The sequence below is a fragment of the Dipodomys spectabilis genome, unplaced genomic scaffold (genome assembly GCF_019054845.1).
Source record: "Dipodomys spectabilis isolate Male_0828 unplaced genomic scaffold, ASM1905484v1 ptg000544l, whole genome shotgun sequence".
Classification (NCBI taxonomy): Eukaryota; Metazoa; Chordata; class Mammalia; order Rodentia; family Heteromyidae; genus Dipodomys; species Dipodomys spectabilis.
Window position 1 is genome coordinate 117248 of NW_024871221.1, and position 21760 is coordinate 139007.

A 21760-nucleotide genomic window follows, 5' to 3' on the forward strand; every position below is an offset into this window, starting at 1 on the left:
GTGTGCTGTGTGTTTCAGCGGCTCCAGGCCCCAGGTGCTAGTCTGTTCCGAGTTACTAAGGCGAGGGCCGGCGTTGAAGATGAACAGAGGGGAAGGGAGAGGACAGGGCGGATCTCTGCATGCAAGAGCTGCCTGCTCTGGGGGGATTGAGACCTCTGGTGACAGGGAGGCCTCTTCCTCTGAAGGACGCAATCTGGCCTCCGTTTCTCACCAACACCAAGAGGCCGGCAGGGAGGGACACGGCAGGAGTTTTTATTCCCCTCCGCTGTCGGCTGGTGAAGGGATCGGGCAGCCGTGCACGCAGTGAAGTCCTGGCCAGGGGCTCCTAGGTCAGCTCACGTCAGTGTCTGAGATGGCGAGCCCACAGGACCGAGAGAAACGCGGCCCTTCCCACGGGGCCATCATCTTCGTGGCCAGACAGCACAGGGACCGAGCTCCAAACCGGTGCCCCCAGGGGACACGGGGTGGGTTCGAGGTGGCTGCTGATGTGACTACTTAAACCAGCCAACCCAGTAAAGTCAGGACTCGAACTCAGGACCTCCCATTTGCTCAGCTTGCTTGGTTGGCGCTTGAGCCACCCTTAAGAAAACCCTACTGGTGACCCACAATACCTGACATATTAGTTTATGTAACTGAATTTGTTTGGCTTTCTTCACTTCACCAGATAACACACAGTGTTTTATGTCAACTGAAGATATACGGTGACCCCACCGTGCTGGCGATTCCAGCCCCCACCGTCACACTTGATCTAAGAGCACGGAAGGGGGGTGCTCCAGACATGAGGACACCCCGAGTGCTAAACTGCCAGCTGTTCAGAGTGGATGATGGAAGATTACCGGGCCCTGCCCGCCTCAGGGCCGGGCAGCATACCCCTCGGATCAGATCCGCTGGGTCTCCACAGCAATGGCTGTGTTCAGGGAACCCTGATGTTACCAATGGCCCCAGGTACCGGAGTACTGAGTGATCGGCTAGACACCAGTAGCTCACGCCTGTAGTTCTGGCTAACCTGAAGGCCGAGATCTGAGGATCACAGTTCAAGCCAGCCTAGGCAGGAAAGTTTGTAAGACTCTTCTCGCCAATTAGCCAGCAAAAAGTGGGAGTGAAGGTGTGGCTCAAATGGTAAAGCACCAGCCTGGAGTAAAAATCCAAGCAAGAGTGCAGAGGTCTGAGTTTAAGTCCTACTACCGGCGGCAGGAATGACAGGAGGGGCGAGCGGTGCAGGTGGCCTGGGTCTGCAGAGCGAGCCACGACAGGTTCTGCACGTGGAGAGGGTGTGGTGCCGTGTGTTCGCAGACGCCCGCGGGGGGCTTGCGGTGTGGCCCGAGGGCATGGGAGTGGAGCCCTCACCGCTGTCATGGAGGGCCGGTGGCTCTGTCCACGCGTGCGTGGTGCGTGGCTGCAGGGCTGGGTCAGCCTTTTGGCAGTCAGTCAGGAGCCCATCCGGCCCATTCTTGGTCTAAGACTTGGAGTTCTGGCTTTGGCCAGCTTTGGGGAAGATTTGAAGTTTGGTCAGTCATAGCGGTTGATGCCTGTAATCCCAGCTGCTCAGGAGGCTGAGGCAGGAGGGTTGTGGGCCACCGAGGCAAAATGACCCCATCTGAGAGACAGATAAAACTCAAAAGGACTGGAGGCATGGCTGCATAGTCCACACCCGGCAGCATGCCGACCCACACACGGGCTGACCCAGGGTCTACACACACACAGACCTGTGTGCCCTGCCGACCCGCACACGGGCTGACCAAGGGTCTACACACACACAGACCTGTGTGCCCTGCCGACCCGCACACGGGCTGACCCAGGGTCTACACACACACAGACCTGTGTGCCCTGCAGACCCGCACACCGCCTGACCAAGGGTCTACACACACACAGACCTGTGTGCCCTGCAGACCCGCACACGGGCTGACCCAGGGTCTACACACACACAGACCTGTGTGCCCTGCAGACCCGCACACCGCCTGACCAAGGGTCTACACACACACAGACCTGTGTGCCCTGCAGACCCGCACACGGGCTGACCCAGGGTCTACACACACACAGACCTGTGTGCCCTGCAGACCCGCACACGGGCTGACCCAGGGTCTACACACACACAGACCTGTGTGCCCTGCAGACCCGCACACCGCCTGACCAAGGGTCTACACACACACAGACCTGTGTGCCCTGCAGACCCGCACACGGGCTGACCCAGGGTCTACACACACACAGACCTGTGTGCCCTGCAGACCCGCACACGGGCTGACCCAGGGTCTACACACACACAGACCTGTGTGCCCTGCAGACCCGCACACCGCCTGACCAAGGGTCTACACACACACAGACCTGTGTGCCCTGCAGACCCGCACACGGGCTGACCCAGGGTCTACACACACACAGACCTGTGTGCCCTGCAGACCCGCACACGGGCTGACCCAGGGTCTACACACACACAGACCTGTGTGCCCTGCAGACCCGCACACCGCCTGACCAAGGGTCTACACACACACAGACCTGTGTGCCCTGCAGACCCGCACACGGGCTGACCCAGGGTCTACACACACACAGACCTGTGTGCCCTGCAGACCCGCACACGGGCTGACCCAGGGTCTACACACACACAGACCTGTGTGCCCTGCAGACCCGCACACCGCCTGACCAAGGGTCTACACACACAGACCTGTGTGCCCTGCAGACCCGCACACGGGCTGACCCAGGGTCTACACACACACAGACCTGTGTGCCCTGCAGACCCGCACACCGCCTGACCAAGGGTCTACACACACACAGACCTGTGTGCCCTGCAGACCCGCACACGGGCTGACCCAGGGTCTACACACACACAGACCTGTGTGCCCTGCAGACCCGCACACGGGCTGACCCAGGGTCTACACACACACAGACCTGTGTGCCCTGCAGACCCGCACACCGCCTGACCAAGGGTCTACACACACAGACCTGTGTGCCCTGCAGACCCGCACACGGGCTGACCCAGGGTCTACACACACACAGACCTGTGTGCCCTGCAGACCCGCACACCGCCTGACCAAGGGTCTACACACACAGACCTGTGTGCCCTGCAGACCCGCACACGGGCTGCCTGAGTCCACCATGGCTTTCTGCTCCTCTGTCTCAGCTTGGGTGTGTGTGGTAGGGGAGGAAGGGGCTCTGCTCCCACATTTCCCTGAGAGACAGGTTTGCGGGTCACCTCTGCCCCAGGTTCCCTGTTGAGAAGGAGAGTCCGAAGTCTCTGTGAAGGTCTGGAAGGTTCTGATGCCCCAGTTGGGTGTTGTGCCCAGGTCGCAGGACCCCCACCAAGAAGACCACCGAGAGTCAGACTCTACAGCTGTTTTAGGTTTTATTTAGACAGGCTGCAGCTCGGGCCTCGTCCTACACTCCGACACAGCGGAGCCTAGGAGGAGAGCCCCGAGCTAAGGATTTGCAGGGCTTACGAAGGCTCACAGCCAACCAGGTGCTTGGATTACCACCACGTGTTGCTCTGCTAGACAGAATTTGCTGATCTTAGGTTTAGTTTAAACAAGCAACAAGTGGTCACTGCCTCAAAACTTTAACCCTTCAGGGCCTGCTTCCTTGTGAAGCAGGTCCTGGGGGCTGGAATGGTGAGGAACATCGTCTTGGAGGGTCTGGTGCCTAAACCAGCATGGCCCAGATATTGCAGAGTAGAGATTTATCCCCTGCATCACCCAGAAGTTTCCAGAACGGTGCCCGTGTTGTTCACGTAAGAAGACTCACGGGGGAGAGGCAGGCCCCGTCCTGAGAAGCCTGGGTTTGGGGTTGCCCTGGAAGCCAATGGCAGACACAGTTTTGGGATGTGCTTTGCCGTGGAAGACTTCCCAGGAAAGGCGGCAACGCCTCTGGTTGGGCTCGGCCGCATCCGAGAGGAAGTCGGAGCGGGACCTAAAGGAGAGGAGGCTTTGAAGGTCACTCCTGCAGGAGCGTGTGCCCGAAGCCTGCTTCATCCATGACCAGCAAGCAAGTGCCCTTAACGCCCGCACCGCCCTCCCCTCCAGCCAGCGCCGCGGGGCGATAGTTAGAGGCAGGGTCTTGAGAGAGGCGGTTCAGATGGAATGGGGTCGGCAGGCCGGGCCTTGCTCCAGCCGGCCCGGAGAGCAGCCCGGGAGGAGCCGGTCCCCGCCACACCAGGACCCGGTTACTGAAGCCATCTGGCCTGATGAGCCGCCATGGTGCTCTGGTGAATGACCACAGGCAGGACAGTCCTGTGTCCTCAGAAAATGGGCTCCATTTCTGCTGCTGCTTTGTGTGTGTGTGCCACTCCCGAGGCTTGAATTTAAGGCCTGGCACTGTCCCTGAGTGCACTCTGTCTCTGTCTCTCTCTCCCTCAAGGCTAGTTAGTACTCTACACTATGAACCACAGTTCCATTTCTGGCTTTTTGGTGGTTAACTGGAGATAAGGGTCTCATGGATCTTCCTGCCCAGGCTGGCTTTGAACCATGATCCTCAAATCTCAGCCTCTTGAGTAGCTAGGATGACAGGCGTGAGCCACCTGCACCCAGCTCCATTTCTGTTTCTGGATCAAAGCTTGATGTTAACCCCTCTGGCCTCTTCTGAAGCCAGAAGCTGCACCAGGCCCAAGGCACTGGGCACCGTCCGCCATTAGAACATCCCTGGCCCTGGAGACCGCGCCGACCCCAGCCCAGATTCAGGCCTAGAGCACGAGGCCTGCCTCTGTGTAATGGAGATCTTACCCGCGCGCTGGCCTCTCAGCAAGGCTGGCAGCGGGTCCAGGGCCTGCAGGCCATGAGCACGGGTGCTTGTGCACGTGTGTGCACACGTGTGCACACGTTCACTCCACATGCGTGATCACGAGCCCCCCCCATCATGGCACGGCCACACATGCTTCGGAAGCAGCCATGCCCGCACAGCCTCCGCCTCTCCCCCTCTCCCTGTGAACTGGAAGCCCCGGGGCCCCCCGGGCCACCCCTGGAAGGAAGCTAGCTCTGCGGCGGGCCTTCGGGGAGCAGCAGGTCCTCAGGGCCGGGCTGTGCTGGAGTCGCGCTTTGTCGGCGCTCCATCTGGGAAAGACGGTGCATTTGGCTGATACAGAATTCTTTGTGCTCAGGGAACTTCTGCGCCTTTCTGTTTTGTTCTGTTTTGTTCTTCTTGGTGCCAGCGCTGGGGCTTGAACTCAAGGCTTTTCACTCTCGCTTGGCTTTTTCCACTCAAGTCTGCCACTCTAGTTTGAGCCGTACCTCCCTTTTCAGCTTTTTGCTGAGTAGCTGAAAAGTCTCACACGCTTCTGCCGTGGCTGGCTTTGAACGGCAGTCATCAGATCTCAGTCCCCCGAGCAGCTGGCATGGCAGGCGTGAGCCTCCAGAGCCGGGCTTTATTCCTTTCTTTTAAACCGTATCTATTCTGTTAAGCTGCGGGGAGCTTTGGCAAGGTCTTTACCGGAGCTGATAGCAGAGCCGCTGCTGTGGAGGGGTGATGAATGCACAACGCTGCTTTCTCCCTTCTGAAACAGTCCCACCTAGGAAGGATTTCATTCCTCATGTGAACCTCGCACGTAGGGCCCGCCGCCCGCCGGTCACCCGCTGCCTCTCCAGGCGCCGGGTTCCAGCCTGGAGGTGGGCAGGGACCCCTGGGTGTCTGTGGAGATGGGCGGCCTGCGATGGGCTGAGCTGGGCCCAGCACCCCCCACCACGCGTGGAGAATCTCATTTAAGGCCTCCTTAGAGCTGGGCACCATGGCCCGTCTCCCTGCAGGGCGCGGGGGGCGGGGCAGCCTCTGCTCCTGGCCTAACCCCCCTCCCATGAGCGCCAGGCCCTGCTCTGGTACTCTGTAGCCCCTGCTCCCTGGCCTGCCCCCCCCCAGGGCAAGGCCTGGTCCCCTGCTCTGGCACTGTGGCTCTGGTCACTGGTCACACCCCAGTCTTCATACAGGGTCATCATCAGAGTCCAGACTTTGAAGGATGAGAGACTAAAAGCATGATAAGTGTGAGCGCTCGGTGCCAGAGAACATGGCTGCCAGCTTCCGAGCTCTGAAGACAGATTGAGCCCCTCCTGCCCCGCTGCACGCTCCTGGGCCCCCCCCCCCCCCCACTCGGCTCTGTGAGCCTTCCTCGGGGCTCCGGGACTCTGGAGCACAGCGTGCTCCCCGCTGCAGACTCCCGGCCTCCTTCCATGCGCTGACTGGAAGTAAGTCCTGTGGACTTTCCTCCCCAGGCTGGCTTCAAACTGTGATCCTCAGAACTCAGCCCCCTGAAAAGCCAGGATTACAGGTGTGAGCTTCAGGCGCCTGGCTCCAAAGCTCCATTTCGAACATGCTGAAATTGATGTGGCCAAAGAAATTTATTTGTAGACGTGTTTTGTGCTGTGTTAATTAGCATGAGCGAATACCTTGGCTCAGACAGTGCTCTGGCTGGTCGCCTAACCTCTCTGTTCCTGTTTCCTCTGGTGCTGGTGCCATCTCAGAGTGGCCGGTGGCCCATGAGGACCTTGTGCGGCATTTGCAAGTTACAGAGGTCAGACCCCGGCCTCCTGCCTCTGTATCTGAGCCAGTGGCCGCAGCCAGCAGCCGAAGCTGTCGCTGTCCACCTCTATGGGAACCTGGGGTGGACGGTGATGGATGAGGCAGGCGGGCGGCCACTTGCTGTCCAAGATAACTTTCCAGTCTCGAGATGATCGGAGGGGAAACACTACGCAGTCGTGAAAAATGAATGCTTGCATTGCCCCGCATCCCAGGTGCTCAGTGGGCTGAGACCAGCTTTGGGGTGCACGCGGATGGCATGGGAAATAGACGTGGTCCCCCAATTGGCCTCGCTTGCTTTCTGTACTGAACTCAGGGCCTTGTGCTTGTCCCGGCCGGGCCTCTGCGGCTGCACTGCCCCTCCTGCCCTGTCTCTCCCTGTTACTCTTAGGACTTGGGCTGCCGCCGGCCTACTTGAGTTCCCGAGGTTGCTGGGGTCAGAGGAACTGGCCGCCATTGTCAGCTTCCTTCCGGAATGATGGTGGGGGGTGGCTGATTTCCACACCTTCTTCTGGGCCCTGTTCACCTCCAGGTACCATCACTGCGTCCCGTCAGAGAAGTCCTGCTCCCCTGCTCCCCCCCCTGCTCTCCCCCTCCCCCGCTCCCCCCTGCTCCCCCCCCCGCTCCCCCCCTCCCCCGTTCCTGGCTCCCTGGCTCCCCCTCCCCCTCCCCCCACTCTCCCCCTCCCCCGCTCCCCCCTCCCCCCTTCCCCTGCTCCCCCCCTCCCCCTTCCCCTGCTCCCCCCTCCCCCGCTCTCCCTCTCCCCTGCTCCCCCCTCCCCCGCTCTCCCTCTCCCCCGCTCCCCCCTCCCCTGCTCCCTGGCTCCCCCCTCCCCCCTCCCCCGCTCCCCCTCCCCCGCTCCCTGGCTCCCCCCTCCCCTGCTCCCTGGCTCCCCCCTCCCCTGCTCCCTGGCTCCCCCCCCCCGCTCCCTGGCTCCCCCCTCCCCCTGCTCTCCCCCTCCCCCGCTCCCCCTCCCCCACTCCCCTGCTCCCCCCTCCCCCGCTCCCTCCTCCCCCGCTCCCTGGCTCCCCCCTCCCCCGCTCTCCCCCTCCCCCCATCTCCTCCTCCTCCCCCGTTCCCCGGCTCCCCCGCTCCGTGCCCCCCCTGCCTGGCGCTGTGGCAGCCAGCCTCATCGCCGGCTCCTTTCCTGGTGTTGCTTTCCCTTCTCGTCATAGGGGTGAGACTGAGAACTTCCCAAATAGTCAGGCTTCGGTTCCTTTTTTCTTGACAGTCCCTTCTGAATTCAGCTCACAGTCAGGAGCCCCAGCTGCTCCTGCCATGCTTCGCCCGGAGATCTCCAGTGCGCACCCAATTTTTCACCTGCAGGGGTGCCTTCCTTCCGCCAGGACCAGCGACGCCCTCTGCCACTTTGTCACGAGGACCCCCCCCCCCACGCTCCCATTTCCCGGAGCCTGCCCCCGCCCCCCGCTGAGATGCCAGAACCACTTCAGCGTGGATATTTAGAACAGGCATTGCAACACTCTTGCAGCCTGGAATCACGATCCGATGTGGAAGCCATTTCTCCATCTTCAGATGGCTTGCAAAAGCGCCACACTCCTAGACCTAATGTGTGTACTCCCTAGAGACAGGACCGGCAGGGTGCAGAGAGAGGGAGAGGACGGCACACACATTTCCCTGTGTGCCCGCATGTACAAGTGAGGCCTGCCAGGTACGGTGGCTCACGCCTGTAATCCCAGCTACCCAGGACGGTGAGACGTGAAGAACACAGTTGGAAGCCAGCCTGGGCAGGAAAGTCTGTGAGTCTTACCTTCAACGAACCAGAAAAAAAGCTGGGAACAGAGGTGTGGATGAGGGGTAGAATGCCAGTTTTGAGTGAAAAGGCTGAGGGACAGTGCCCAGGCCCAGTTCAAGCCGCAGTACTGGCACGTGAATACACACACACACACACACACACGTGACCCTTACAAAGGCTCCATTTCTCAACTTAAATATGGTTTCCTCTTTTCCTCACGCAGGATCACAATGGGAGCACCCCCATGGGCTGTGCCGTGGTATTTGGCCACTTGGGGTGCTCCATGCGTCCTTGCCTCGGGGTGCCTCAGTCTGTGGTGGCGTTATTGGGTGGCAGGGAGGTAGGGTGTATGTATAACGCCAGCCTTGTCCGTGGGTCAGAGCCGTGCGGGACGTGAGACACTGAGGCAGGAGTGGACTTCTCCAGGAAGCCTCGGCCTGTGTCACACGTGTCGGCTGGACAGTGGGGGCTGCCGACCTCGCGCCCACCTGCGTGGCGTCCCCCCCCCCGCTGGGACTCTGCGCTCTGCCACGTGGCTCTGCGCTCTGCCACGTGGCTCTGCGCTCTGCCACGTGGCTCTGCGCTCTGCCACGTGGCTCTGGTTCTGGTCTCCCTTTGGGCCTGAGGGCCCGGGCCCAGGACCTTGCGTTCACCTGCCCTGGCGTAGCCAGTGCTGTGCTGTATCTTTGGCTGCAGGGCTGCACTGGGGTGACTTCCTGTGGACTTCCCCGATGTCTGCCCTGGGGTGCAGGAAGAGACTTACACTGACCCGAACCCCGAGGGCCCCCAGGTGCTCGTTTGAACTCTTGCTTTGTCTGCAGTGAGAGGGACTACCTCGTGTCTGACCAGAAAGTTGGGGCTCCGGGGCATGAGCGGACCGCTATGTGCTGTGTGCGTTGGGGGTAGAGCATTTCTAGGTTCTGGCCTTGTTGAAATCTGTACTGCTGTGAATAATCTCCTTCAGAGACTCCAGACAAATCAGACAGGGCGCCTCACACCTGTAGTTCTGGCTACTCCAGTGGCTGAGATCTAAGGACCAGAGTTTGAAGCCAGCCTGGGCAGGAAAGTCCAGGAGACTTATATCTCCAGTGAACCACCAAAAAGCCAGGAGTGCTAGGCTGGCCTTGCTTGAAAAAGAAGCTAAGGGGCAGTGCCTAAGGCCTGAGCTCACGTCCTAGCACCAGTGTGTGTGCGCCACACACACACATACACACACACAAGACTACAGACAACTGCTGGTCCACGCAGGCCCTCGTGCAGTGGTCACTTGGTTGCAGGACACAGCGGGGTCTCTAGGAGGCACTGTGCAGGGTTGGGTCAAGCAGGCCGAGTGAATGGATGGTGCTGTGTGGGCAGTGGGTGGAGCGTGGACAGCGCGTGGAGCGTGGGCAGCGTGTGGTACGTGGGCAGCACGTGGAGCGTGGGCAGCACGTGGAGCGTGGGCAGCGCGTGGAGCGTGGGCAGCGTGTGGAGCGTGTGGAGCGTGGGCAGCACGTGGAGCGTGGGCAGCGTGTGGAGCGTGGGCAGCGTGTGGAGCGTGGGCAGCGTGTGGAGCGTGGGCAGCACGTGGAGCGTGGGCAGCACGTGGGCAGCGTGTGGAGCGTGTGGAGCGTGGGCAGCGTGGGCAGCGTGTGGAGCGTGGGCAGCGTGTGGAGCGTGTGGAGCGTGGACAGCGCGTGGAGCGTGGGCAGCATGTGGTACGTGGGCAGCATGTGGTACGTGGGCAGCATGTGGTACGTGGGCAGTGCGTGGAGTGTGGGCAGTGCGTGGAGCGTGGGCAGTGTGTGGAGCGTGGGCAGCGCGTGGAGCGTGGGCAGCATGTGGTACGTGGGCAGCATGTGGTACGTGGGCAGTGCGTGGAGCGTGGGCAGCGCGTGGAGCGTGGGCAGTGTGTGGAGCGTGGGCAGTGCGTGGAGTGTGGGCAGCGCGTGGAGCGTGGGCAGTGCGTGGTACGTAGTCAGTGTGTGGAGCGTGGTCAGCACGTGGAGCGTGGGCAGCATGTGGTACGTGGGCAGCGTGTGGAGCGTGTGGAGCGTGGTCAGCACGTGGAGCGTGGGCAGCGTGTGGAGCGTGGGCAGCGTGTGGAGCGTGGGCAGTGCGTGGAGCGTGGGCAGCATGTGGTACGTGGGCAGCGTGTGGAGCGTGTGGAGCGTGGGCAGCACGTGGTACGTGGGCAGTGCGTGGAGCGTGGGCAGCGCGTGGAGCGTGGGCAGTGTGTGGAGCGTGGGCAGTGCGTGGAGCGTGGGCAGCGCGTGGAGCGTGGGCAGCGCGTGGAGCGTGGTCAGCACGTGGAGCGTGGGCAGCACGTGGTACGTGGGCAGTGCGTGGAGCGTGGGCAGCGCGTGGAGCGTGGGCAGCGTGTGGAGCGTGGGCAGCGCGTGGAGCGTGGGCAGCACGTGGAGCGTGGGCAGCATGTGGTACGTGGGCAGTGCGTGGAGCGTGGTCAGCACGTGGAGCGTGGGCAGCGTGTGGAGCGTGGTCAGCGCGTGGAGCGTGGGCAGCGCGTGGAGCGTGGGCAGCGCGTGGAGCGTGGTCAGCACGTGGAGCGTGGGCAGCACGTGGAGCGTGGGCAGCATGTGGTACGTGGGCAGTGCGTGGAGCATGGTCAGCACGTGGAGCGTGGGCAGCATGTGGTACGTGGGCAGTGCGTGGAGCGTGGTCAGCACGTGGAGCGTGGGCAGCGTGTGGAGCGTTGGCAGCACATGGAGCGTGGGCAGCGCGTGGAGCGTGGGCAGCGCGTGGAGCGTGGGCAGCGTGTGGAGCGTGGGCAGCGTGTGGTACGTGGGCAGTGCGTGGGCAGCGTGTGGAGCGTGGGCAGCGCGTGGAGCGTGGGCAGCGTGTGGAGCGTGGGCAGTGTGTGGAGCGTGGGCAGCATGTGGTACGTGGGCAGTGCGTGGAGCGTGGGCAGCGTGGGCAGCGTGGGCAGCGCGTGGCGCCAGCCTCCCCGCGGGCCTGCGGTGCTGAAGCGTGTGCCCTCCCCTCTCCGCAGGTGGCCATCATCGCAGGCAACTTTGAGCTGGCAGAATACATCAAGAACCACAAGGAGACAGACATCGGTGAGTCGCACGACGATAAGCCTTGGCTGCAGAGGTGGCCGGCTTCCGGGAGCCCTCCCCCCCCCACTGGGGGCCGCTCTCCCTCGGAGGGGCAGGAGGGCTGGGGGAGGGCTGCGGGAGGGCTGCAGGAGGGCTGCGGGAGGGCTGCGGGAGGGCTGGGGGAGGGCTGCGGGAGGGTTGGGGGAGGGCTGGGGTCGCTCGCCACGGGGTTTCTCTCTGTGGGGACAGCAGACAGGGTGGGGAGGAGAGGGCCACGAATGGGAAACCCGCGCTGCATCTGGAACTTTCCACCCGTCTTATGCCTCTCATTTTCCTAAATATTGCCCAAATCAATTCTCCTTAGAGAAGAACTGTCGAATGTCGGGCCCTGGGAGTGGAGCTGCTGGGGCTGGGCCGCCGCTGGGCTGGGTCCAGCCTCCCAAGGCCCCAGTGCTGGGGGTGGGGGCCGCGCGTGGGGTGGAGCAGGGGCAGGAAGCGATCTCCGCACCTTCCTCTCGGGTGCTGCGAGCCCCCGACTGCTCCAGAACCTAGCCTTAGAAATACAACCCCCCCCAAAGGGAAACCCAGGGAAGAAGTGAGGCAGAGAATTAGCTCCGTGCCAGGCAGTGGGCGGGGCCCCACCTGGCAGGTTAGGTGTCTACGGCTCCTCCCGTGTGTTTATGGGATGGACGCCTCCGTGGAGACGAAGGAAGGTGCTGACCACCCTCCCCCTCTTCAGTGCCCCTTGTGCCAACCAGGAGGGCCGTGCCCGGGGCTCCTCCCCGCCCCCATCGCCCTGCGGCGGGCTGGGCCCCGCCCTGCCCCACGGGCAAGCCTGCCGGCCTGCTGCCACCGGCCCGGGTCTTCCACAGGACCTGCAGCGGGGAGCATTCCGGCTGGACCGGCAGCGGTGAGCTTCGAGAGATGGAGCCGTCCCATCCAGAGCCGGCAGGGGGCTCGGGGTGGCGTCTGCCTCCCCGTCGCTCGCCCTGCCTTGGGGTGGGGGTGAGACCGCGTGTTTGGCGCCCACGCGTGTCGGGGGTGTCGTGCTTGCATGGCTGGACGACCCTCTTCCCGGGCGTCGTCTGTGGCTGTGGAGCCCCGGGTGCGGCCCGCATCGCCCGCGGCTGCACCGATGCCCCTGGCTCGTCCGTCCTGCGAACCAGGGCACGCCTCGTGGCTGCTCTGAGCTGCGGGGCCTCCGTCCGCGTCGGCTTCCCGCAAGTGCACCGCGGACACGGACGCATTCGTGTCTGCAGTCACTTAGCAATGCCGTGAGCCCAGCTTCTGCGTGTGGGGGACTGGCTTCCTGCCACCTGCTGGGGGGGGGGGGTAGAAGCATGTCTGGGACTCCAGCTGCTGGGGGGCGGAGGGAGGGGCACGTCTGGGGCTCCAGCTGCTGGGGGGCGGGGGACAGAGGCTGCAGGGATGGGCCGTGCCTGAATGGAGATCTCACCCTGAGCTGTTTCTCAGAGCTGTCTGCCATCTGGAACACTCAGGGCCCCCTTCCTGGGGTCACTGCCCGCCCATCTAAATGGCATGTCAGCAGCGGGCAGTGCTGGGGCTTCCCTAAGCCGACGGTACATGGAGCAGATGGGGACTCTGCCCCCGCCCCCGAGCCTGTCAGCCGCCACTGACCTCAGATCAGCTTGGGCAGCACACATGAGCTCTTCTCAACGTCCTGCAGAGCAAACACCATTCCCAACAAACCTTTGGGGTAGTTATTATCAAGTAGGGGGTCGGAGGATCGTGGTCTGAAAGGAGCCCAGGCAAAAGTCTGAGACCCTGTCTGAAAAAGAAGCCAGTTGGAGGCATGGCTCAGATGGTAAAGCGTCTTGCCCAGCAAGTGGGGAGCCCTGAGTTCAAAGCCCAGTGCCACCAAAATAAGAACGAGCTCCTCCACGGGGGTCAGTTACTTTAGACAGCGTCTTGCCGTGAGGACGCCACCCAGGTCGGGTGCCACGGTGCTGGGATCGAGGCCCGTGGTCCGGTGGCCATGTATGCCCAGCCTGGGAGCAGAGTGAGTGTCCGGTGGTGCTGGCTTTGGGGGCCTTCTTGGGACCCCAGGGAGAAAGGACAGTCCATAAGACCTCATCCTGGCAGGTCCCTTCTGCATCTGCAGAGATGTTAAGGGCACACAGACTGCTGTGGGCTGTGCTTCTGGTAGATGAGTACCCCTCCCCCCAACTATGGGGCCTGGGCAGTGTGTGTGTGGAGGAGGCCCGGATGTCCGTCCCCAGAGCCCCGTGCAGGTCTGGCTGCACTGAGCTGCCCTGCTGTGGGGCAAATGAATCACCAGGATGGAAACAGACGACGCTCACTGCATGCTCTGGGCCAGGGTTTTGCACACAGCGCGGCATCCACTCAAACCTCTGCGTCTACATGTGGGTGTCCCTGGCTCCCCCAGAGACGAGGCACGCTGTGACATAGGAGCTGCAGGCCAGGATGCACGGGGCTCCCCGTGGAGGGATGGGGGACAGCTCCCTAGGGGCCAGTGAGCAGCCGACCCACTGCACCTCTGGAGTCCCCTCCCCAGGAGGAGGGACAAGTGTGTGTGCGTGCACCCACACACGTGTACCAGTCTTGGGGCCTGAACTCAGGCCCTGGGCACGGTCCCAGGCTTGAGGCACAGCTCAAGGTTTTTGGTGGTTCTTCAGAGATAAGAGACAGATTTTCTAGGCTGGCTTTGAACTGCGATCCTCAGATCTCAGCCTCCTGAGTAGCTAGGGTGACCGACGTGAGCCACCGGCGCCTGGCCTCTGCTCCCTTCTGAGCATACCACCTGCATCCCGGGTGCCGACGTGGTACTGAGACCGAGGGGCACCACGCGCATCACCAGACTGAGAGCCCCCGAAGCCACGCGCTGTCCACCCCAGCACTGCCGGTGCGGGGCGGGGTGCCTGGGGAGGGGAAGGGCGGTGGGGGGATCGGCGGGACGCGCATCGCCCTCCCACGCCTCCCACAGGTGTTCCCAGCTGGGCCGCACATCGCCTTCCTGCTGTGGGTTCTGCGGCTTGCCACCCTGGTGCTTCCCGTGGCCTGGGCGGCTGCCACACTGATCTGCGCTGGCCAGGCCATGGCGGGGGCTCCTTGGGGACCCCTGGAGGCGTCGGGGTGTTCCCCATCTTGCTTGCGTCTTTCAGGAGTTATAGTGGGGGTGGGGGTGGCATCCTGCCCCTGCCACCCGCAGCACGGCTTGACATGTAAGGCGCACCCCCTCCTAGGAGAGATGGGAGGACAGAGGCCCAGCCCAAGGTAGAGGCCGCCCACCAGACGTGCAGCGGAGGCCAGGACACCGAGGCAAGGCAGCCTCCTTCGCCTGCCAGGGCTCTGGGAGGAAGTGGGGGGCGGGCCCACCTCTAGCCCTGGGCACCGGTCCCGCTCAGCGCTCAGGGCGGAGGACAGAGCCAGGCCGGGTCAGTGTTGGAACTCTCACACGTGTAAACAGGAGGACCGTGCTTCTGACGGCCCGAGGCTGGTGGCTGGAGCCCTGGCTGGGCATGGCGCTTTCCAGCAGCCTGGGCCACAGAGCGTTCACGCGCACATGCGCCTGTTTCCTGGCTGTGGAAGAGGTGTCCTTCCTGGGAGGGGGCACGCGCAGTGCTCCACGGCGGCGTGGGGGCGTGGGGAGACGGCAGACGTGTGCGTCCGCAGTTACTGGGCGTCCAGAGGCCTGTGGATCGAGACGGGGGGTCAGCGTGGGGAGCTGCGTGGCCTCAGCGCCACGCTCCCTCACAGGCCGGCGTGCACGTGGCTTCTAGCGGAGTCTCCACTGGGTTTTTTGGTTGGTTTGTGTGTGTGTGTTTTAGCCTCTTCTTCTTTAAAAAAAAAAACAAAAAAACCCAAAAACCAAACGTGCCCTCCGCTGGGCTATTTTATCGGCCAACTGGGAGAAAGTGGTGTGGAGAGACCGTGAATATCAAAGTTAATCCCTGGCCGTGGCAAGCGCGTGTAGCGGCGGCTGAGCCGATGAGCCGGTGAGAGCCGAGCGGCAGAGGAGCCCGAGCCACAGACTGTTTCTGATGACTTCCGCAGGACAGCAGCCCCCCAATACAGGGCTGGTGGGGCGCTGGGGAGCCCCCCTCCCAAGCAGCCCTGCAGATAGCAAGCATGTGGCAGGGTGATGGGCTTCGGTGGGAGATTAGCTGCTTCACACACCGCGTGTCAGTGGGGATTGCGCCTGGCTCTGCGGGCAGCTGCACGGTCGGATGGATTAAATGATATGGGCTGTTCTTCCTCCTCGGAGCAAGGTTTGTTTTCCTACGCTGGCTTGTCCTTCTGCGGCTGTGGGGAGAGACGCAGGAGGGGTATGTGCGTGTGTGCGCAAACGGAGCCACTGACGGTCCTGTGGTTTGGTGCAGGCTTAGCCAACTGGGGCCTGGATCTGGTTGCTAGGTTTTCACTGTATAGATGGTGGAGGGAGGGAGGAGGGGAGGGAGGAAAGAGGAAGTGAGGAAGGGAAGGACGGAGGAAGAGGAAGGGAGGGAGGGAAGGATGGGCTTGCCAAATGGGTTCTTAACGTATTGTGTGTGTGTGTGTGTGTGTGTGTGTGTGTGTGTGTGTGTGTGTGTGTGTGTCTGTCTGTCTGTCTGAGTGTCTGAGCACTAAGCCCCAGCTCCCCAAGCGATGGTTTTCTGTGTACCTGTGTAGCAGGATCCACCTGCCGGGAGCAGATGGGCGCTGACCAGCGCACGTTTCTGTTTTCCTGGTGTCTGGACTGTGAAATGCACCCCTCCCTCTGGAACACGGTGGTGATCCTGAGTGAGGGCCGGGCCCTCTGTGTCTCTGGGAGGAAGCAGCAGACCCCAGGGGAAGGCCCCAGTCTGACTCCTTCCCGTTTGCTCGATTGGGCCGTCTGGAATCCCCGGATGTCCTGTAGATCCTCTCCCTGCCCTTCTCTTCCAGATCTGGGGGGGTGGGGGGTGCTCTAGGCGGTTACACTGGGAGCCAGGCGCCACCCCATGCTGACCTCACATTCATGGCCTTGTTCCCTTCAGGATGCACACTTTCTCCCTAGCAGCTGCACAGGACGCTGCCCCATTAGTACAAAGACCAGGGGACGGTGACTTCTTCCTGTCCTCTACCCCACAGGTAACTGGCCTGACAGGAGGCTTGGGGAGGTGATTGAGTGTGTCCCGGTGAGAAGAGGGCCTGTCCTGCAGACCCAGTGTCCAAAGAGCGCTGGTCCCCTCTCCGCAGCCCCCACTCCACCCAGAGCTCCCCCTGCCCGCAGGACTCGAGAGCGCTCGCCTCACCCCAGGGAGGGGAACACCTCGTAGGAAAGTCTGAGCCAAATAGAACACGCGCTTGCTTGCTTTCCCAGGGTGGCCTCATGCCTGGAAAGTTCCAAGGCGATGAAAACCGTGCAGAGATCTGCGGGGGGCTCTGCTCCCACCTGTGACCCCAGCTACGCGGGAGGGAGAGACTGGGGGTCCTGCTTTGCCGGTGGGGCATTGCCCGGCCTCCAAGCCACGAGCCACGCGTGGATTGCAGACTATCGGCGAAAGGCTGAGATCAGAGAGGGCGGGGGCGTGGTTCGAGTGTTGGAGCAAGCACCTGTCTAGCAAGGGCTAGGCTCTGAGTTTAAATCCTAGTACTGGGGAAAGAAAAGTTGGTTGTGTTTGTAAGTCAGCTGGAGGCGGCACACTCGGATGAGAGGTCACCCACGTGGCCACCCGCAGTCCTTCAAGCCCCATGGACAGACCCGTAACCAGAGTGCCGGGCCCCTCGTCCATCCCTGGCCCTGAGTGCGCGCCTGGGCCCTCTGTGGGCCTGGGTGAAGACCCTGAAGTGGTCCTCCTTCCCGGGGGATGTGGCTCCACGCCCCAAGGCTAAGGACGCCTGTCCTGTCCTGTCCTCCCCTCCTCAGGCCGGGCCTTGCAGGCTCCTGTGTCCTGTGTGCCTGGTCCTGGGGTTCCTGTGCTGGGTTCTACCGACCGACATCTGACCCGGCCCTCCTTGCTCACTCTCCCCATGGCCCAAGTCCCCCCCCCCCCCCCCCCTGCAGCCAGCCTTCCTGTCTCTTTTTAGCTCTTTCAGCAACTCTATCTTTTCTGACTTGGGGCACCATCTGCTTTTTTTTTTTTCTTTTTGTGTAAGGTGTCACACTTGAATGAAGTCAGGGCCGGTCCCTTAGCAGGTTCATTCATTCAAGGCAGGCACTCTGCTATTTGAGTCACCCTTCCACTTTTGGCTTGTGGCTGGTTCATTGGAGATAAGAGTCTCCTGGACTTTCCTGCCTGGGCTGGCTTTGAACTGCGATCCTCAGATCTCAGCCTCCAGAGGAGCTGGGATTATAGGTGTGGCCACTGGTGCCCGGTGGGAAGTGTTAAGGATTCTGTGAGGCCTGCGGCCCTGGAGCTGAAGAAGCCTCGGTAAAGCAGGGCCTGCAGGCCTGGGCTCCCATGGGGCTCCCGCGGGACTCGTCCTGGCCATGGGAGCAGCCGCAGGGTGGCCTGGGCCTCGTGGCTTTGGAAGGAGCCTGTGGCCCCGTCTCCTGCCAAGGCTGCACGGAGGAGTCCCTGCTGGAGGGAGCTGAGCCCAAACGCAAACACGGCAAATTGAGAGTTCTCAGAATCCCCTTGTGGGATTTCAGTGTTCAGCCTCATCAGGCAGGCGGAGGCTGTGGAAGAGGATGGGGATGGGATTAAATAGGACAGGGGAAGGTTCATAGCCGGCCTAATGCTTGGGAGTGGAGGCCGCACAGGGCTGTGGGAGGGGTGGTGAGGTGGGGCGGCCTCCACCAGAGCCCGAGGGTACAGCTACGGAGCAAGGGAGTGGCACCGGTACGGGAAAGCCGTGGAGGCCAGGTGCCGTGGCTCACGCCTGGAAGCCCAGCAGCTCTGAGGGCAGTGGTGGAGGCGGCGCCCGGTGCCGAGCTGCTCTGGGTGGGGTCCGCTATGTGCTGGTCCTGGGGCCCCGGAACAGCCCGCCCCTCTCTCAGCTTCCTGTCCCGAGAGGGTCTCTTCCTCTGTTACCCAGTCTGCCTTTCCTGACAGCATTGGCAAACCGACCAACGTGCCTGCCGGTGATCACCACCCTGAGTGTGCAGGGAAGAGCCCGGGCAGGTCCCTGTGCTACCCCTCACAGCCCGGCTCCGGTCTCTTCTTCCTTCCCTGGGTGTGCCCTGACTCTCCACAGACTTTAAGATGCACACTCTTTATTTACTTGTTTCTGTGTGTGTTTTCTAGTCCCAGGGTTTGAACTCAGAGCCTGGTGCTTGCTTACGCTGGTGCTCTACCACCTGAGCCACACCTCCAGTCTGACATTTTGCTGGTTAACTGGAGAGATGCAATCTCGCAGACTTTTCTGCCCAGGCTGGCCTCGATCCTTGATCCTGCAGGTCTCGGCCTTGTGAACAACTAGGATTACAAGTGTGAGCCACGGGTGTGCAACAGAAGTGGGACCTGTGACTAAGCCCGCGTCGCTCTGCAGCACACACGTACACCCACAGGCCCCCCCCCCCCCAGTATGCTGGTGGCTTCCCTCCCCCTTCACCTAAAGCGAAGTCTGAAAAGTAGTTTTTTATAAGTAACCATCAGTTTTGACCTGAACCAATTTGAGGCTATTTATAGTCTTTATTTATCTTCCTGGGTGTGATTATTCATGATTATTCGTCCGTCCCTTGCGGCCTTCTCCCCGCGCGCTGAGATCGACGCTGCCCGGGCTGGCCTCGGCATCACACGGTGAGCCACGTGCCCGTTCCTGGCATCGGACCCCACGCAGCGTGAGCACCACGATGCCTGGTCTCCAATGCCGTGGATCTGCATTTGTTGACTGAACCCGTGGCCCTGGACCCCAGACCCTCCAGGACCCACCTTGTGAGCGCAGGGGCCCCTTTCCACTGCTGTGTTGTGGCTGGACTGGGGTTTGAGTTAAACATTAATAGGATCAATCGTGGAAAGGGCACCTGGCTTCCAGGAACTCTTGGTTGAGTTCAAACAGGGCCTCTTGGCCAGCAGCTGGCTGCCAACCTCTGTGTGCCCACAGGGGGTTCCGGCAGGAACTCTCAGGGCGCCAGACCCTCTGTGCCATGCCGGGCTGGGCCGTGGTGAGGAGCGCACCCTTGTAGTCTCCGGTGTCTCCGGTCCTCGAGGGCTGAGCGGGCAGCATGGTGGCCGGTGCGGGGTCAGGGATCACGGAGCCACCACTGAGGGCCAGGGGTGTTGGTGCTCAGGGATAATGTCATCAGGGTAGAATGCTGTCCTGGAATAAAGACCCCGTGGTGCTGGGGGCGCTGAAGTGGACATCCACGGTGTCCACGGGTGTCCGCTGTGTGGGCTGTCAGATGGGCCGTGCGTGGGGGACGGGCCCGCCGGGGGCAGCGTGGCTGCTCTGGCTGGTCTACCCGGGCCCCTCAGCCCACTGTCCCCCGGCATTCCCCGCCGGCGCCTTTTGCTTGGTCTGGCCCCCTCTCACCACTCAGGTGTGCCTGGGGCCTTGCCTGCCACGGCCTTGCCAGGCTTGCCAGGCACGCTGGGTCCAGGGCTGACAGCAGAGATTCTTGAGGGCCCGCTGTGGGATGCCCTGGGGAGGGCGATCCCCGCTTCGGGCAGACCCTGTGGGTGCTTCTCGGGGCAGGGAGGGGTCGGCGATGGCCCCCGGTGCCTGGGGGCTCGGGGAGGCCGAGTCCCAAAGGAAGGCCTGGCCCGGTGTCAGGCAGAGGGCCCACCTCCCTGGCCCGGGTAATTCAGCAAAGCTAATTAGAGCAAAGCCAAGAGAAAAGCGACGAGAGTCTGAGAGCTGCGCCCAAACACCGCAGACAGCAGAAGGACAGACAGGCCCAGAAGACAGCCACGGTGGCCTCCGCCAGCTTGTGTGCAGGTGAATGCGTGGGCCAGCGGGCCTTTGCACCAACTGAGTGCAGGTGCTGCAACTCGGCGGCTCCTGCAGAGCCGACCGCAGCCGCGCTGGGGGCCTGGACTCGTGTCCGTGGGATGATGCACACCGGCCTCACCTCTCCTCCCTGCCGAGCCATACCTTGTGTGGTGACCGTGACATTTCCAGTAGACACAGGAACCACCCAGCACGTCTGGTCCTGTGGAGACCTGCATGCGTGAACCGTGTGTATGCGTGCACCGACGGTGTGTATGCGTGTGTATGCGTGTAGGCTTGGTGCAGCCAGTGCGTTCAGGAAGTTACTCCTCTAGGACGTCCCAGCTTTGTCTCTCCTGCCCTCCCCCCAGGCCTCCCCATTCCAGAGCAGATACTTGGGGTGCTTCGGTGCTGTGATGGCAGCACAGATGTCATCAGGAGAAGACGCCGGGAGGCTTTGTCGGCCTGAATGTTCCGTGTGGGTCCTGCCTGTCTCCCCGAAGCCCGCCGTCTCTGAATCCTAATTTCTCATGGCTGTGTATGGGGGGTGCTCTTGACAAGGCTTTTCCTGGGTCTGGGCCCCCCCAACCCACCCCTTCATCTGCTCCACCAGGAAGTGATAGCTCCAGGCTCTGTCTGCCCGGGGGGCCTCTCCTGCCGGAAGGCGCAGACCCGGGCAGGTGGCAGCTTGGTGGTGTGGAAGTCTAGTCCAGAACTCAGGGACCCCAGGCCTCCCAGATGCAGGGGTTCGGTGCCAGCAGCCTTGGGAGCCTGGGGGTGGGGAGGTGGCCCCCACTGGGGGGGCAGGCGCAGAGGGGGTGGGAGAGGGGGGTCCCGCAAGACCCAGTTCGCACAGCTGCCCCAAGCGGTTGCAGACACTTCGGAACCCAGTGTGTGTGGGGGGGCAGCGATGGAGGGTTAACAAGGACAAGAAGGTGGGCACTGGGCCCTGGCGGGGCCATGCCCAGCCACGCCCCTGGGAGGAGAACCGGGGTCTCTGCTCGGCGCCCGTGCTGGCCGTGGGGCCGGCATTGCCGCCTGGCATGGGCACTGCAGCTCTGAAGGCCAGGAGCCCAGCCCGGTATGAGAAAGCTTGGCGGGCTCTCTTCTAAAGGCACCGACCCCTCCAGGAGGGACGAACCCCACGGCCTCCTCACCCCCAAAAGCCCCACCGAGGTCCACACGTGGACTTGGATCCTGAGCCCAGGGCTGGGCTGGAGTCTGGGGTCCGGGACAGCATCTGGGGCATCTGGTGTCCACCGGCATGGCCAGGCTCGGGCGCGGGTGGCTGGGAGCCCAGCTCTCCCACCGGCAGGCTTGCTCCCCGCCACCGCGCCCCTCCCGTGGCTTCTCGAGACTTTCGGGCTGACCGTCCCTTCCTTCTCGCTCCTCTTCCTCGCATCTCCTTGCCTCTCCAGCTTCTCCGGGAACACAGCCAGGGAGCCAGCGGCGTTACCACAGCAACAGGAGCTGTGCCCACTCTGCCCAGGGAGGAAGGAGACCCGGTGGCCTCCGGAGCGGAGTGTCCCTCCTTTGGCCCCGGCAGGTGCCCGGACAGGGCGCGGGGGGCCAGGTCTGCTGTGACTGGCTCTCGGCTGGCTCAGGATGCTGTCATGAGCACCCTGTCCTGGGGAGGCCGATGACCCCTTCCTCCTAAAATACCCCCCGGTCCTGC

The 21760-nt window shown here is 62.6% G+C and overlaps 1 protein-coding gene across 2 annotated transcripts in view; it reads left to right on the plus strand.

Moving 5' to 3' along the window:
* Shank2 (SH3 and multiple ankyrin repeat domains 2) overlaps positions 1–21760 on the plus strand; it is a 289122-nt gene that overhangs the window by 36239 nt on the left and 231123 nt on the right. For both annotated transcript variants that reach the window (XM_042670380.1, XM_042670381.1), the window contains exon 9: positions 11226–11292. In XM_042670380.1, coding sequence (XP_042526314.1) covers positions 11226–11292 — 67 coding nt within the window. The remainder of the gene's footprint in view (positions 1–11225; positions 11293–21760) is intronic.